This window comes from Aythya ferina (assembly GCF_964211825.1).
Source record: "Aythya ferina genome assembly, chromosome: 20".
In the NCBI taxonomy this organism is placed as follows: Eukaryota; Metazoa; Chordata; class Aves; order Anseriformes; family Anatidae; genus Aythya; species Aythya ferina.
Genome location: NC_140318.1, coordinates 3,726,904 through 3,743,731, shown reverse-complemented (window position 1 = coordinate 3,743,731; position 16,828 = coordinate 3,726,904). Strand labels below are relative to the sequence as shown.

General features: G+C 49.5%; 1 protein-coding gene across 1 annotated transcript; it reads left to right on the top strand.

Annotated features, from left to right (window-relative positions):
* Window positions 1-123: 123 nt before the first annotated feature.
* CRAT (carnitine O-acetyltransferase) lies at window positions 124-16,528 on the top strand. Its single transcript, XM_084493932.1, is given in 16 exon segments — window positions 124-276; window positions 278-312; window positions 1,890-1,992; window positions 3,082-3,345; window positions 3,776-3,894; window positions 6,218-6,271; window positions 7,270-7,435; window positions 8,000-8,174; window positions 8,676-8,854; window positions 9,935-10,035; window positions 10,466-10,585; window positions 11,080-11,202; window positions 11,415-11,550; window positions 12,017-12,079; window positions 12,581-12,718; window positions 13,260-16,528. Coding segments are annotated over 16 exon segments (2,130 nt in total). The 5' UTR covers window positions 124-138; the 3' UTR covers window positions 13,476-16,528.
* The last annotated feature ends 300 nt before the right edge of the window (window positions 16,529-16,828 follow it).

Genomic DNA, 16,828 nt, shown 5'->3' with positions numbered 1-16,828 from the left:
GGGAGGCAGGAGAGGCACTGCTCAGCGGGCAGCAAGCCTCCTCGCTCAGCCCTGAGCAGCTCCTCCCGCGGAGGAGCCGCCTCGCCCTTCAAAAACCCCCCTCCTTCCCTCAGCAGCGGGGCTGCGCCCTTAAGCAAGATGGCCGCGCCGGCTTCGCCCCGCTCCAAGATGGCGGCGGGGCGGCCCCGCCCCTTGGCGGCCGAGCAGGGCTGTGGTGGTGGCGGCGGCGGTGGCGGCGCCCGGTGTCGCCGGTGTCCTTGTGGCGGGCGGGGGGGCGGCGGAGCCATGCTGGCCTTCGTGGCCAGGGCGGCGGTGAGTGGGGGCTGAGAGGGAGGCAGCGGGGCCGGGAGGGGACAGGGAGGGGGCGGTGGAGCGGGGCTGGGCATGGGGCGCTCAGGGAAAGGGTCGGGGGGGGGCTCAGCCCTGTGGGGTTGGCGTTGAGGGAACCCTAAAACCGTGAGGGGGCAAAATTTTGGGGGAGGGGGGTGGAGAGCTGTGTGCCCCAGCACCGGGAGCCCCCCAGGGACCCCAACACCCCCCCGTCCCCATGTTCCTGCTGAGGGGGAGGCAGCCCCCCAATAGGGCAGAGCTGGCCACGAACCCCCCCCAGACCCCACAGACCCCATAGGGAGGCGGTGGGGACCGCTACGGGACGGCTTCGCGCCCCAAACCGCCTCGTCGGGGTGCGACAGGGCTCCGCTGGCTCCTTCCAAGGAAAAAGACAAACCCCCTGCCACCACAAACCCTGCTGCAACCCGACACAGCCCCAGGTGGGTTCCCCAGCCCCTTGGCAGGCTGTAGGACAGGGCAGCAGCCCAAGGAACGGGGCTGGGCACGGCCATACACCCCGCACCCAGCTGGTGTCCGCTTTCCTTGGCACTCGTGAGGAAAAATCGGGGCTCTGCGCTGTCCCTGCCGCCTCCTCTGCTCAGCTCTGCTCCTCCTGCCGAGTGGTTTGACCTCGAGGCAAAGGGCGTAAAAGAGGAAAGATGCAAATCCCCCTCCCCGTGCTTTTGGCGTGTGTTCTTGGCTTGGTTTGGGATTCTGCTGGTTACCCCCGGGGAAAGCTGAAGCCCTTTGCTTAGGATCATCAACCTTCATCTTCGCTACGTTAAAGCCTGCTTGTCTGCCCCGCAGCTGCTCAGGCAGACCCAGAGATGGGGTAACAGTCCTGGCGACAGCTCAGTTCTGTTGGTGCCCTGCTTCGGAGACAGCTTTTCACTTTTGTTTTTTTAAGGGTTGATGGCCCAAGAGCTCCCCACAGCCTTGCAATAACGATCAGATGTGTGTGGGGGCGAGGGCAGCAGGACACCACCTTCAGCCCCCAGCGAACCTGCTCCTGTCTCCCACTAATTCCCCTACTGAGGCAGTCACTGACCCGTTCCCATCCGACACCCTCAGCCACCTTTGCTCAAGTAAAGCACCAAATCCCCCGTCCCCCACAGAAGTCCTTCCCATGCAGTGACACCCCCTGGTGCCGCCTGCTTCCAGGACAGAATTTGGGATCCCTCCTGGACAGAAATCTTCTGCTTTCTCTCCCCCTGGCCACTGCCGTTTGACTGCAGGCAGCCTCTAAGCAAGAAGCCCTTCACCCCTCCTGCGTGCTGAGGGCGAAGCATGCCCAGCACCCTGCCTTCTGCCATGGCTGGGGGCCCAGGACTATCGATCGAAGAGAAATCAGCAGGCACCCAACAGGGAGCGTGGGGCTGATGGTCAGGAGCAGAGGGAGGGCTTCCCGGAGAGCTGCCTTCGCGGCGCTGGCTGCAATCGGACGGTCCGATCACCCCCGGATTAGCCCCGGCTCTCCCAGGCCTGCCTCTGGCCTTTAGCCCTCTGATCACAGCAGTCATGTGGCAATTTGCTAATGAGGTGACGCCCTGCCCGGGCAGCACATTGTCAGGGGGAAGAGGAAACCAAGACAGGCCGAGGGAGAGCTTTACGATCATTTCTGTCCTCCCAGCCATGGATAGGAAGCAGAAGCAAGCAGAGAAGGTACGGTATGCCCACGCTGCCGTGATTAACCCCCTTCGTTTCTTCCCAGCCCCTCTCCTTTCACGCTTCAGTAATTCCCCTTTCTCTGGTTCTTAACATTCTTTCCCCAAATCTTGACCTCGTAGTTCTTAGCAGGCCCTACGAGGAGCACGGAGCGTTTTCTCTGCGGGCTCAGCCCTGCCTGGCAGGCTCTGGCACCTCACAGGTTCAGCTTTCTTCTTCTCTCTGCTTACCTCCTGGGAGGTGGGGGCCGGCGGCCACCTCTTTTCTTACTGCTTGGGAAAGCAAAGGGCGCGTTCTCCCTGGCTGTGCATCCTCAGGCCAAGTCACAGCCCTGTAGAAGAGCATCTGGTGCAGGGCTTTCGCTCCCTGTGCGATCTGTGCAGCCTGTTGACATCAGTCACAGTTTCCCAAACAGCTCGCTCTGAGCCCTCTCCAAATACTCCTACAATTTGGCCAGTTCCACAACGGCCCCACCGGATAGAGGTTCTAATAAGCAGCGTCCTCCACGAACTGCGAGGTTCACCAGCACATCCCAGCCAGTCCTCCCCGACCCTCACTGGTGATAAAACCATCCCTGGCCAAAGCTGGGGCGGGGGGAGCTGATCGTGCCTCAGCTTTGATTCGCCTTAACTACATTCTGCCTCCTCAAAGCATAAAGGGCTGTTTGATTTGGCACAAGGGCATCTTTTACCATGCTGTTGTGCATCGTAAGAAGCAATGAAACAGTTTCTGGCTAAGAGGAAATTTCTTCCACGATTTACCTTGTTCCCGCTTAGCATGGGATGGAAGGGTTTGACGTTGTCAAATGCAGCTGAGACAGCGGGAGATGTTTCATTATCCTGGCAGTGTTTCCTCTAATTAGATGAGAATCGGGATCTCGGGAGTTCAAGCAGAGATCCTTGGGAGATCCTACAACCATCTAGAGCATGCAGCCAGCAGCCCTGAACCCTGCAGTGGCACTTTGTGCGCTCTGCTCCCATGCTGAGACCTTCGATTAGGGATGGAAACCCCCAGATCCAGGTTTTTTGCTACCTCACGGACATCGGGGGGGAGCTTTTGTCTCGACATTTGCTCTGTGCTTTACAGGCCAGGCCTTACGGCCTGCTGAAGCCGACGGCTTTAGGCAAGATCCCGGGCAGGTTCCTGCTTCATCAAGAAGCGCTGCCCCACCTCCCCGTGCCGCCGCTGCAGCAGACGCTGGACCGCTACCTGCAGATGCTGCAGCCCATCATCAGCGAGGAGGAGCTGAACCACACGCAGGAGCTGGTGGCCGAGTTCCGCAAGCCGGGAGGCGTCGGGGAGAGGCTGCAGAAAGGCCTGGAGAGGAGAGCCAAGAAAACAGAGAACTGGGTAGGTCGGGACTTTGGCCCCAAGTGCTGATTAGGGAGGGAGGCGGTGTGCTGCACAACTCTCCCACGTGCTGGCTGCAGCCCCTGGGATCTGTGTTTTTATTGCATCATCTTCATCAGCAGCCTGCTGCTGGCCTCCCTGAGCTGTGCAAGTTCACCAGGATCTGGGTGAGCAGAGATTACAAAACAGGGAGTCCCTGGCCTCGTTTGCGGTCACTAAATCCCTTCACCTGTTAGCATCACGCAGCTGCCCTAAGAAATTGAAGGGAATTCTCTGCTCAATCCCTATCAACCGTACCATAAGCAAAGCACAAACCCCAAACGCTGCCTGCCAAGTGTGGGGCAGAGCTGGGGGCAGCGTGCTGAGAGCATTCAGCTGGGCTCCAGACAACCAGATGCTGCAGCTGCATATTTGCCTTTCTCCATCCCAGCTCTCTGACTGGTGGCTGAAGACGGCTTACCTGGAGTACCGCCTGCCAGTCGTGGTGCACTCCAGCCCCGGCGTGGTCTTACCTAAGCAGGATTTCCTGGATCGACAAGGGCAGCTCAGGTAGAGTCCCTTTTCTGCCTTCCCCTGGGCTTCAGATGGGACGAGCTACCTCCACCAGGCAGGGAGGAGGGTGTTTGGGCTGACTGGGAAAGGGATTAATGAGCACACGATCACCTAATTTGATAGCCTGTCCGTGCTGTGCTGTACGGATAAGGAAGGCTGTAAGGAAAATCCTGGTTGCACCAGGCTGAATATCTCACTAAGAAGAGAGGCCGGTGGCTCAGGCACTGAGCTGAGACTCGACACCTAAGTTTTGGTCTTTGCTGTAGCACAAATTGTCACTACATGATGGCCAACACCTCCTCACAGGGGGCATTGTGAGGATACACCTGACACACCGAAGCCGAGAAGGCGCTCGGGTTGTGTGTGCAGCTGAAGGAGGCACAAAAACCTGCCCAGGTGTGTGAGGGAGACCAAAAAACATCTCTGGAACGTGCTAGTTCTCAGGGATGGGGGAGGCTGCTGTCATTCAGACCGTTCCTGCAGGGCGCTGTCCCCTATTTTGTCATTTCACCTGTGGATTTATGGTTTGGAAAACTAACAGTCTCCAGACCCTCTCCGTCCCCAGCTCTCTTACAATCAAACCCTGCTTTTTGTCTGGCTCCTTTCTGCCAGCGAGCAGCGTCCTGCAGCCAGCCCCAGCCCGCTGCTGCCCACACACGCAGCCAATTCCCTCATTCCTGCACCAGCCTCTGAGTCCTCTCCTCTCTCTCTTGTGGGATCCCTTTAATTTTTAACCACCTCCATGTGTGCGTTTCAAACTCCATCTGCAATTGCCCTCTGCACTGACCTTTACACAGCAATACCTTTCCCACCGCTACACATCCCCACGGCTCCCCGCAGACCAGAAGCAGCAGCCAGGGGAGCAGCGAGGCTGAGAACAAACCCTCCCCTGCCTTCCACACACCTCAACACACCTCACCGGGGGCGCAGAGGGGGAGCCTTGCAAGCTCAGTGCAAGATGACACAAATATCTTTGAAAACTCTTGCTCATATTCACTCACGTTATCTACACAGGAGGTAGGATTTGGAGTTCTACGGGTGCTCCAAGCAGCAGAATGGAGCAGCTGTGTGATAAGGTGGGCTCCCACGTCAAATACAGTTCAGAAGTGTTTGCACAGTTTGTGACTGCATAAAGAAGCTCGACAGCATGGCTTGAGGCTAAAGCTTCAGGTATCAGAAGGCAAGGTTAGAAAGTATTTTTCAATCCTCAGTCAGGCAACGCTGCTGGCTGACAGTAAGTCACCTAACAAACCTTTCCCCCGTCTCCCACTGAAGCCCTAACTCCGTTCCCAGGCTCTTTGCTCTCTGGAACGGAACAGAGGCTGTCCCACTTCTGTTTCCAAGCAGTTTTACTTCTTCATTTTCTTCTCAGTATCTTCCTGAAGTAACTCCAAGTAATTTTTCATTGAAAAATTTTGTAGAGATGTGCTTTATTTGTTTAACAGCCCCGAGCTTCTCGGCCTGCCTGCCTTTCATCTTTACGAGGGATGGAGAGGCTGAGCAAAGCTGTGACACTGCCTGCAAACGCCAAATGCTCCTACCACGTGGAAGCCTTTGAAGCTCAGCTGAGTGCAACCTCTTGTCACAGTGACCTCTGGCCTCCTTCCTCCCGTGCTTGGGTGGCAGCTCCCAGGCTGGAGCGGGCCCATCTGTCGCTCCCAGGCTAAGCAGTTTGATGTGGCTCGTCCCAGCCTCCCTCCCTGCTGGGAGCTGACATTTGCAGTGTTTATGTTGATCCTGGTAAACACAGCGCCGAAGCATCGGCGTGCAGCATACCTGCTTTTGGTACAGCCCCTTGGGTGCCAGAGGAATGCTCTTAGGGTTGCATCAGCAGCAGAAACGCGCAGCGGGCAGGAACTAAATCGGCAGCGATGAGTCTTGGATCCAGAGATAGTGCTGGGGCTGAACTTGAAACTCACAGCTGGCTCCCGGCCAGGGAGAGGCACAAGTCCCCTTTTCTCAGCACTGCCACGACTCTGAACTACAGAGCGACAAAAATCAAAAAACATCGTAGAAAATGCATCTGTGAGAGGGCCAGTTATGCCTCCAGACTATGCCCTTTCTTTAAAGTCGTCCAGAATTCCCTGACAATGTAGCCACATAAAAAGAAGTGCCACATGGTTGGACTATGCAGCAATCTCAAACTAAAACCCCACAGTGGCTGCATCAGCGAAGCAGAGCTGGACACAACAAGGGCTTGGCAGAAAAGCTGAATTTCCTACGGAGCAGAGAGCAGCTCTGCTGCTCCTCATCAGCTAACCCCCCAGCCCCAGCTACTCCGTGTTTGAATCTCAACTTGTTGCATTTGTTATTTTGCCAGGTTTGCTGCCAAGCTGATCGAGGGCATCCTGGACTTCAAGACCATGATTGACAAGTGAGTTAGCAACCTTCCTGACTTCTTGCACATTCCTCGCTGTCACAGAGAGGCCGAGTCTAGTCAATTAATCTCCTTTTTAAAGAGAAAGCTGAAAGAAAACAGCACATATTTGAAAAGAGATATTGTAATCAACGTTGCTGCTTACTGCCAAGGTCACCACTGCTAGAGAAGAGCAACTTTTCTTTCCTTTCTTCATGATCTTTGTTTACCTTAACACTCGCACTGGCACGCGTGCACGCTTGGAGGGATCGAGCCTGACAGTCTTGTGGAGTTGCATACTTGAGTTTGCCCACAGAACAAGTCATAGCTCAGGCAGCAAGAATTTCTCTCTCTCTCCTTTTGGGTTTCTGGCGTTCCTCATCTTCCAGCTGGCTTTGGAGAGACTCGTTCCTCCCTGCCCCCTCTCTTCGGAGCACCAACAAATCTCCAGCGCACATACATGATTTATGTTCCCGAAATAGCATCTGCTAACACGCTGCCAACACCACACCTTTACAGCCAAATTCAGATAGGGCTCGGGGCCAACCACGGGCAGGGCAGTTGGAGGATGACTGAGGCCCAGGCGGGTTCACAAAGTCATAGGAGATCGCGCACCCACCACCCTAGATTATAGCTGAAAACCTGTTTTGTGCCGTTTTACTGGAAAGCAGACATCTCCCAGCAAAACATGCCCTGGATTCTTCTCTGCAGGCAGCACGGTGTGTGCTAAGCCACGTGGGAGGCCCACAGATCTATTTCTCTGGTGCTGTAGAGGGGGACGGTGTTTTTCCCCTTCACAAAAGGCCAGCAAACAGACACTTTCTGTGGTTCCTGTTAAAAAGTTAGTAGGAACGGGGAAGAATGGCCCTTTTATGCCACCAGCACCCCTATTTAGGTCTTACTGGAGGGGGATAGAGCGGCTGCAGGGCTGATCCTGTGCCTGGTTTGTGGGGGAGCGCAGGCCTTCTCGCTGCTGTTTTCTCTCCCCGTCATTCCTTACCTTGCTGTGCCTCCAGTGAGACCCTCCCAGTGGAGTACATGGGTGGGAAGCCCCTCTGCATGAACCAGTACTACCAGATCCTCTCATCCTGCCGCATTCCCGGGCCCAAGCGGGACTCCATTGTCAACTACGCCAAAGGCAAGAAGCAGTCCAGGCACATCACGGTGGTTCACAACTTCCAGGTACGGCAGCTCTTGGGCTTTCAGGGTCTGTTTGAATGCACGTGTCCCTCTCGAGCAGCACAGCTTGCTGAGGAAAGCAAACAAAGTCTCTGCCCGCAGGGTTTGCCTCACCAGGGATGCATTCCAACTTTCTTTATCCTCTTTGGCCTTAGCTGGACAACAGCTGGGATTGCCCCGTGTGAGCAAGGGATGAGGCAGAAAAAAAAAAGCTCTCTTCTTGTTTTCTTGTCCCTGCAATTCCCATCTCTCAGTGCCGACTTAGGAGATTGGGCCTCAGATTGGAAATTGGTAACAAATTTTACCAGGGTGGGCGAGTCTAGGAACTGGGAATTCCTCAGGTGTTTTGGCCCTCATTACCGTGGTTTCTGAGCTTCTGAAAACCTGGGCTGTATTTATGACCTGCAAGGGAATTTGGACTCGAGTCTCTCAATTCTGAACATCCTTCAAACGTCTGCTTACAAGCTGCGTTCTTAGGTCAGCTCTTACCTCCTTAGCACAGCTGCTCCCTGTTCCTGCAGGTAGATTTCTTTCATTTATTATATCTTTGTCTGCTCTTTTCTTCAGTTCTTTGAGCTGGACGTTTACAACAGTGACGGAAGTCCCCTTACCACCGACCAGCTCTTTATTCAGCTGGAGAAGATCTGGAACACCTCCCTCCAAACAAACAAAGAGCCCATCGGGATCCTCACCACCAACCACCGAAACAGCTGGGCAAAAGCCTACAACAACCTTTTGAAAGGTCTGTGCAGCCCCCGGTGTGCAAGAGCTCCCACACACCACAGATGTTTGAATGCCAGCTTCATCGCTGTGCTCTGCTCAGTTCTTTCCTTCGGAAAGCTTTTGAAGCTTGGTCTGGGCAGATATGTGAATTTTCCACCCCCAAAGAAGAAACGTATTTCATTGCAAAGTGTTGCTGTATCTGTTTTAGAAGGTACGCACCTGAAGTCTGAAGTTTGGTGCGTTAAACCTGAAATCCTCGAGTTTGTTGCCTCGCAAATGGGTGAGATAAAAGAACCATGAAAATACGAGGCTGAATGCAGCGTGCTTGCACCTGTAGCAACACAACTGCCTATAACTTTAGGAAGTCATTAACCCCACAATGACAAATACTGCATTACAGCCCAATGGGGATCCAACACTGCGTCCTTCAGACTTCCTCTTTCAAATTCCAATCTCTGTCCAATTAAAATGCAAATATTTCAGCTCCCCCTTCTTACTTGCTGTTCCTCTTCTCTCCCAGATAAGACCAACAAGGAATCCGTGCGTACGATTGAGAAGAGCATCTGCACTGTCTGCCTCGATGCCCCAATGCCGCGGGTGTCCGAGGACATCTACAAGAGCCGCGTGGCCGCTCAGATGCTGCACGGGGGAGGCAGCCGCTGGAACAGCGGGAACCGATGGTTCGACAAAACCCTTCAAGTAAGTGCTGATGCTCTGAAGATTTTGAAGACGTGGGTCTGACAGAGGTGATTCTTCCTGAGATTATAAGGGCCCAAAAAGATCCAGAAACTTTTGCAGGAAAGTTTCTCTAATACCAGAGTGCAAAAATAGGAGAGACAAGGTAGGGAAGCTGGCAGCGTGTAATCCTTTGGTTTCCCTTGCTGTCACCACACACACTCATTCCTGCTTCAGGGACTTCTCATTCCTTTCGCTGCCTCTGCCCACGCTTACTCACTGTAGCTATTCTTTGTGTTCCTTGTAAATCAATTTTCTGCCTGCGGTGAACAATGCCTCATCTGCTTGGAGGCAGCCCAAACATAGGGAGGTCTGTTTCTTGTATTTTCCCTAGGCTTGTCACTTTTCCCGTTTCAGCAGAAGCTGCCCAGGGTTGTGGAGTTTATTTTATTTATTTTTTTTGGTTGTGGTGTTGTTCTCTTTCATTGTTTTTTTCTTCCAAGCATCAGCTGCCATCCCACAGCATCCCTCTGTTCTCTTCTCCATTCAGTCTTGTCGAGAGCCTTCAAGAGCAGCTGTTACTCAAGCTTCTCCTTTTAGTTGATCTGTCTTGGCTCACAGATTGTCGCAGTGGTGCTTTAAAAGATTCTCATCTCTGCTGAACTCTTTGTGTTTTCGGTTATTTTATTCCTATTTGGCACTCTTCATCGATGGGATAGAGCTTAGATGTTTCAGCTAATTGAAAAGTGAGGCTAAGTCAGCACACGGTGATATTATTCCTGTATTACGTCTGCATCTAAATAAATCAAATCCATTGAACCACACTGTAGTGCCAGGGCATTGAGCACACCAGTAAAGCTATCAGGCACACACTTTTATCCAGTTAACTTCGTAAAACTGTAACAGTGCTCTCAGATCCTTCTAGACCTGCTCAAAGACTTCTAATGCTAAACGAGACCTTTGTGTTACCTTTCAAGCATGCAGGAAAAGGAGAGTTGTCCATTCTGGCATGGAGCAGTGAGATACTCAGAGCTCTGTCCGGGTAGCTCCTGCTTCACGTACTGGATGTCCATCCTCAGCACTCTCCTTTGTTCTCTCTCACAGTTCATCATTGCTGAAGACGGCTCCTGTGGTCTCGTATACGAGCACGCTCCCTCAGAAGGCCCACCCATCGTTGCTCTTCTGGATCACATCGTGGAGTACACGTGAGTCCTGCCTTCTCTGCTTTTCCTCAGCTTTGGAAATGGGTTTTAAGCCACCTGCTTCCCCAAGAACATGCCTCTTCCTAGCTCACCAAGAATTTGTTCTAGAAGAAGGGTAATGCTATGCTATGCAGTTAGAGTAGTTCTTGCATTTACGATGAGAATTGAGCGTCCATTCTTAGGGAATTCCATGGTTCAGAGTTAGCAGCAATTCTGCCTGAGAGAGGTGTTCCTTTTGGGCAGAAGACACAGAAGAGACTTTGCTCTTGCCCTTCATAAAACATTGCAATGTTGCTGTGAAGTATATTTCAGCATGTGACAAGTGTCATGAAGTGCCAGGGCTGATTTCTTCTGGATTTCTGCACAGGTTCTACTGTGCTTAGCTGAACTTCGCATCAAAAGACTGGTTAAAAGTAATCATTTCTCTGAGCAGGAAGAAACCTGAACTGGTGAGATCACCGATGATTCCTCTGCCAATGCCCAGGAAGCTGCGGTTTAACATCACTCCAGAAATCAAGAATGACATAGAGAAGGCAAAGCAGAACCTCAACATGTACGTATAAAGCACTCAGAAGTCTGCACTCCGGTGACTCAGAGTAACTCACACCCTCGTTTGAAACATGTCAGCCTTCCCCTGCTGCAACCAGGGGTGTTTCCAAGTAACTTCTTGGGTCAGCAGCATCAAACCTAGCTGAAAAGCACGCTAAAGCCACCTGCCAAGAGGAAACTCAAAGGTGCTGAAAAGAGGCAATTGCTTATCCATCCCACTTACTGAGAAAGAGCAAGGCTTTAGCGGATCCAGCGAGGGTTACTAGATACATACAAAGACATAAGCCCATCAACTCAGTGCAGATTTTTCGCAGCGGCCAAAAAAAGCTCATCTCCATGATGCTGTTTAAATGGCTCTCTGTATGATGGAGCTGTGGGTCCCTGTGTACATCAGGTCCAAGTACTGTTCTCTCTCAGCTTCACGAAAGCCAAGTCATACCTTTACGTTACAAAAACAAGCTAAAGGTGAAGGAACACTTCCTCTTTCTTTCCTTGCAGAATGGTTGAAGACCTGGATGTCAAGGTCATGGTCTTTCATCAGTTTGGGAAAACCTTCCCCAAGTCAGAAAAGATAAGTCCTGATGCTTTCATCCAGCTGGCCTTGCAGCTAGCATATTACAGGTAAGCCCACTAACAGAAAGCTTTTCAACCTCTTCACCTTCAGACTCAAATATATGAGCTTGATAAAGGTGTCACAAACGAGTCTCTAGCAGGCTGACCTGGTCTAGTGGAAGGCGTCCCTGCCCAGGGCAGGGGGATTGGAATTAAGATGATCTTTAAGGTCCCTTCCAGCCCAAACTGTTCTGTAATTCTCTTTCTTCTCCCTCTCCCAGGATGTATGGCCACGCCTGTGCCACATATGAGAGTGCATCGCTAAGGATGTTCCGTCTGGGCCGCACAGACACCATCCGCTCCACTTCTGTCGACTCTCTTAAGTTTGTGCAATCCATGGACGACCCCAACAAATCGGTGAGGATCTCAAAGAAGTGGAGCGAGAGGACTCCACTGCAGAAAATAAGGAAAGCCACTCATTGGGCTAACTCTGTCAACTGGTTTCAGCTAAGCAGAACTGCACCCGATAGGAAGGTTAAGCTGAAACACAGCTTGGAGTATGTAATTGCACACCTTGGGTTTCATTTGGCTGTCCTGTCACGTGTTGTTTCCCTAGCTTTCAATACATGTGAAGTTCTCTAATCCTACCAAAAAGTCCCTCCCTTCTAGAAGTCTGCTTAGCCACTCGCATTAAGTTCTACTGCTGATGGATGGAGAACTCCATTCAGAGCGATGTAACGCAGCCAAACAAAATAATTTAAAGGTTAACATTAGTTTAACTTAGATACACAAGGCAGAAATGCCTCCATCCAACAGGAACAGCCAAAATGAGGTTACCCATTCTGGGCAAAAACTTACAGCCAGATCTGTGTGTTCTCCTCAGGACCAGGAGAAAGCAGACTTGCTGAGGAGAGCTACCCAGGCCCACAGGGAGTACACGGATATGGTAAGTGATCTCTGCAACTATGGGGTTTTAACCAGTAAACGAGGGTTCTGGTTAAAGATGAGACCTAAAGAGCATTATCTCTATGGCACAGCAACGCGGCCACTAGTGCTGTTGCACAGAGCTAACTCTGATCTGACAGGGCTCTAGGGCACTGCCTGAACGCCTTCTCTCTAGCTAGCAGTGCAAGTGCCCCTTGTGACAGGAAGAAAAATCAACTATCAAAATAGCTTCGGTCTTCACTGTCATTGTAGCTAATAAATGTGACAGCTGCATGAGGCCCCCTTAAACCACAAGCACATGGGCAGGAACTGTAAGGTTGGTTCCGCTGGGGTGTTTCATTGTCAGGCATTTGAAACAAGACTGGCTGTTGCTCCTAAAGGCAATACCCAGCTGTAGACTTGACAGATATTTAGAAATGTTCCCCCCTTCATCCCCCCAAAGTTGATAGCGTTGCTCACTTTGACGCTAGACAAGCTCTCACCTACTCTTCCTTCTATACAGGCAATAAGGGGGAACGCAATAGACCGCCACCTCTTAGGTTTGAAGCTTCAAGCTATTGAAGACCTGGTGAGCATGCCTGAGCTGTTCATGGACACAGCATATGCTGTTGCAATGCACTTCAATCTCTCAACCAGCCAGGTAGGCCTCATTTGAGCAGCGATGGAAGCGCGCTCTTCATTGTCTTTCTTCTCCACATTTCTCCCTCGTCCCTTTCTATTAGAAACTAATCTCCACTTGAGCATAGAAGTTTAAGCCTGCTACCGATCCCATCAAGCTGCAGCTCTGATCTTATTGCTGCCACTGTTCCCCTCAACCCTGTAAAAACACCAGCATGACCAACGCCAAGATCACCTGCAGTGCTTGGTGTCTACATGCAATGGTATCAATTAGAGCTAGATGCCAAAATAGCTTTGTTTATCTGCCATGCTGTGTTTTTTACTGAGGAAGTTCTACTCAAGACTTACTACAAGCTCCTATTGGGGAGAATTCTCCTTTGCAGAAGCACTGCAAAATGGCAGAACCCAGTACATGTACGCTGGTAGGTGCATCTGACCAAAAAGGCCCTCTGTAGAGCATGCTCATGAGATGGCAGTTTCTTCTGCTGTTGACACAGTTGTTGGCATTTGATAGCTGTGTTTCTGTCTGGCTAGTTAGAAGCTTAATTACATTGTCTCCACAGGTCCCAGCAAAGACAGACTGCGTGATGTGTTTTGGTCCCGTGGTTCCAGATGGCTACGGAGTCTGTTACAACCCGATGGATGAACACATCAACTTTGCAATTTCAGCATTCAACAGCTGTGCTGAAACAAATGCAGCTCGTATGGCACATTATCTCGAGAAAGCACTGCTAGACATGAGGATCTTGCTCCAATCCACTCCCAAATCCAAACTGTAAGAGGCAAATACGATGCAAAGTCCCCAGCTAAAGGAGCTGTCCCTCGTGCACTGAAGTTCCCAGTTCCTCAGAAAATGATTGAGGGGACAGCTTGCCCTGACTGGAACCCAGGAGGGGCATCTACCATTTGTTTTCAGCAAGACCTTACAGAATTGCCATCCGCAGATATTAGACTGTGCAGTGAGAGGCAGCACTGTCTAAAACCAAAGTGGAGCTGACCTGTTCTCTCCCATCAATGCAAAGTGCACCTTCCTGTCCTCAAAGAGGACTGAAATAGGATCTTTTTATGGAACGTACTGTAAGAGAATATAGAAAGCACAGTCCTTACCAGTATCTAAATCCGTTTGGTGAGGAAGGGAGTTCTTCTCCAGGAAAAGCAGGGAATGTTTGTTATGTGATGGAACTACTGTAAGACCAAGCCTTTTTCCGGTTTAGTCTTCTGGGGAGTGCAGCATCTTTGAAACTTGTCTGAAGAGTTTTCGTATACTCCAGCAAAACATCACCACTGAACTTCGGCAAGGGGAGAAAGAAGTTCTCAAGTCAGAGCAGACCCAGTCTTGTTAAGAGTGCACTTTATTAGCCACAGACACCTGCTCATTACGTGCTTTGGAGGCCTGGGAACGTTCCCTTCCCCATGTTTTAAGATGCTGAGATCTCCTTTCTGTTGCACTGACCCAGCTAACAAGAGTAGATCACCCACTACAAGCTAAGGTAGTTTTTTTTGTTTGCTTTGTTCTGGGCTTTTTGTTTAAGCTTGCTGTTATGGTCCTAGTCATACAAATCTTCTTTCTTACACAGGTTTTGCTAAGTTTGGCTTTAGGTACTTCAACATTTGTGGAGAGGAAAAGGGGTTGCCTATGCATTTTAGCAGAACAGTTGCTTTGTTGTACCTTTCTTTGGAGCTGAGGAAAAGAAAGAGATGCTGACGTTCTGTTTACTAGTCATAGAGCCACATGCCTGTTCACCTTCAGGGCACACGTTACATCTAAGGTGGTTTTATACTTTGCCTTCAGAAACCACATTTATGCATAAAACGTTATGCCTAAGTTGTGGATAAATAGAAGTATTTCTGATCAGCAACTCGAGAATACACTTCTGATTTTGGCCCACAGAAATCAGATCTGTTAGAGCCAAAGAAAAATCAGCTGCAGAATATCTCTTCTGCACATCATTCTGCTTTAAAGAGGCAGAAACACCTGAAAAGAGGAAGAAAGCTGAGAATGTGCAGGCACTTTAGATGTTTGTCCACTTTAGCAGCCACTGTTCCTGCAGTAACAGTACAGCACCTTTTCTGGAATTCCTTTTTACTGCAGTGTTACTCGGATTTGTGCCAGCTCTATTCTGTGAAAGACATGGAGCTTGTCATAGTGTGCTCATGTTCAGCTGATGGCCTTAAGACAGTAAAAGGTTATGTAAAAAACATTAACATACAATTTTAGCATAGGAACTTTTGTAAGCATTGCATCCAATCAATCTGCCAGAATCCAGGCTCCTTTTATTTTTATTTAGTAAAACTGTATGGTAATGAAGAATTCTAGTGCTATTTCTGCAACAAGAAAATTAATTTAATATTTGAACTGCACACCCTCCAAGATGTGACTGTTGGAACATCACCATAAACAAGAAGCATTACAAGTTTGATGGCCTGTTTTATTAGAGGGAAATATTTTATCATAATTGCTACTTTTATGATGATAGACTAGCAAGGGACGTGATCAAAGTGCCTTGGTAAATGTATATGAAGAAGTTTGCACTAAACCAGTTTAGAGAAAATTATTATTCTGATCTTCTTGAAAGACACGTGCGTATTGAGTTTTTTTCTAAAAGGATTTTACTTTAAAACTTCATATACCTAAATAAACCTTAAAAAGGAAAATTTAACTGAAACTCACCTGCACAGCCAGTGATTGTATGAACTGCCACTTTCACATCATTTACATGGGTTTAGTTGATCTTTTAGAAGAATCCTGAATGGAGTAAGATAGTGGGGAAAACAAAACAAAACAAAAACACGCACAGTGGGAGCGCTACAAACCTGTGAACACACATCCCTGCTCTGTTACTCCTCTGCTGTGAAATAAGACTGAAAACTGCAAGAGGATACTTGGTATTATCAAAGTGCAAGCAATTGTAAATACTACATAAAAGACCACACCTTGCTGAAATAACAATATCTACTTTTATGGAGCCTTTTAATTTGAAAAATATTTGTCTTGCCAAAGTAATCCTTCCCCCGTACTGAATCAGCCTCTGCGCTAGGGGATGAGTTACTTTGGCGTCTGCAATGCCTTCAACCACCAATACTACAGTATTGCCACTAAAGTATTTGTAACTGGCCCTTTTCTACTGTCTTATGAAAAGCAAAGGGTCTCAAAGGAAAGTGCCTATTAAAGATTACGCAGAAGCACGCTCTGCTGCGAATATATCTCAGAAGATGGGATTGATCTGTCTTGGATCTAAATCTGGAAATCCCACTAGCTTCAGCAGAGTGCCTGCAAGAAGAGCAGTATCACAGTGAAAGACAAGATTCTTAAATCATTTTACGCATTCTTGAGGATATATGGAGGTGAAATTCAGATGAACAACTTTTTTTGAAGTGCTTGAAAGGACACTAAAATCATTACAAGGTTTCTCCTTTTTTTTTTTTTTTAAAAAAAAGTATTTTATTGTGCAAGTTCTAGAATGTGGTAGTATTCTGATTCACACTTTCGATTTTTTCCAGCGTTGGCTTACTGAATACTGTTCTCCTCCCTGGTTTTGATTGTCCGATTGCTTTAGTGAGAGATGTTCATAGTCTTAACGCCACGTTAAGTACACAAAACTTAACGTCTGGAAAAACTACTGAGTTGGAGCAAATAAAGAAATGCATAGACTGAGAACATTCAACTAACTCCTGGGGTATAAGTGCAATTTCTAATAGAGCCTAGTAGTGTTTGCATGCTTTGCTGGTTAGCTGTATTAAGTTCTGTTTCAATAGTGTAATCCATGTCATGCAAAGTTTTGAAATGTTCTTCGAATAAACACAATAAACATGTGCTACAAAAAGGCTTAAATCTTAAACACTGCAGAAGTTACATTACTACCCTTACGGGAGAACGTTTGTGTGTGGGGACAGCAACAACAGCGGACCATGACATTCTGTCACCTTCCTTTTATTGTCTTAACATCTCCATCCAGCCCTTGAGTACAGGGGAGGAACTTGAAAGCATCTGCTTGCAAAGCCGTGTATTCCAGAGGAAGTATTTTAGAAACTAGTGGCAGGAGACTTCGTACAAGTATAGGATAGTAAGGCAGAGCCGGAATCTTTTTCCTGCACAGCACCATTTAGTTAAGAAAAATCCATGGGATCACTA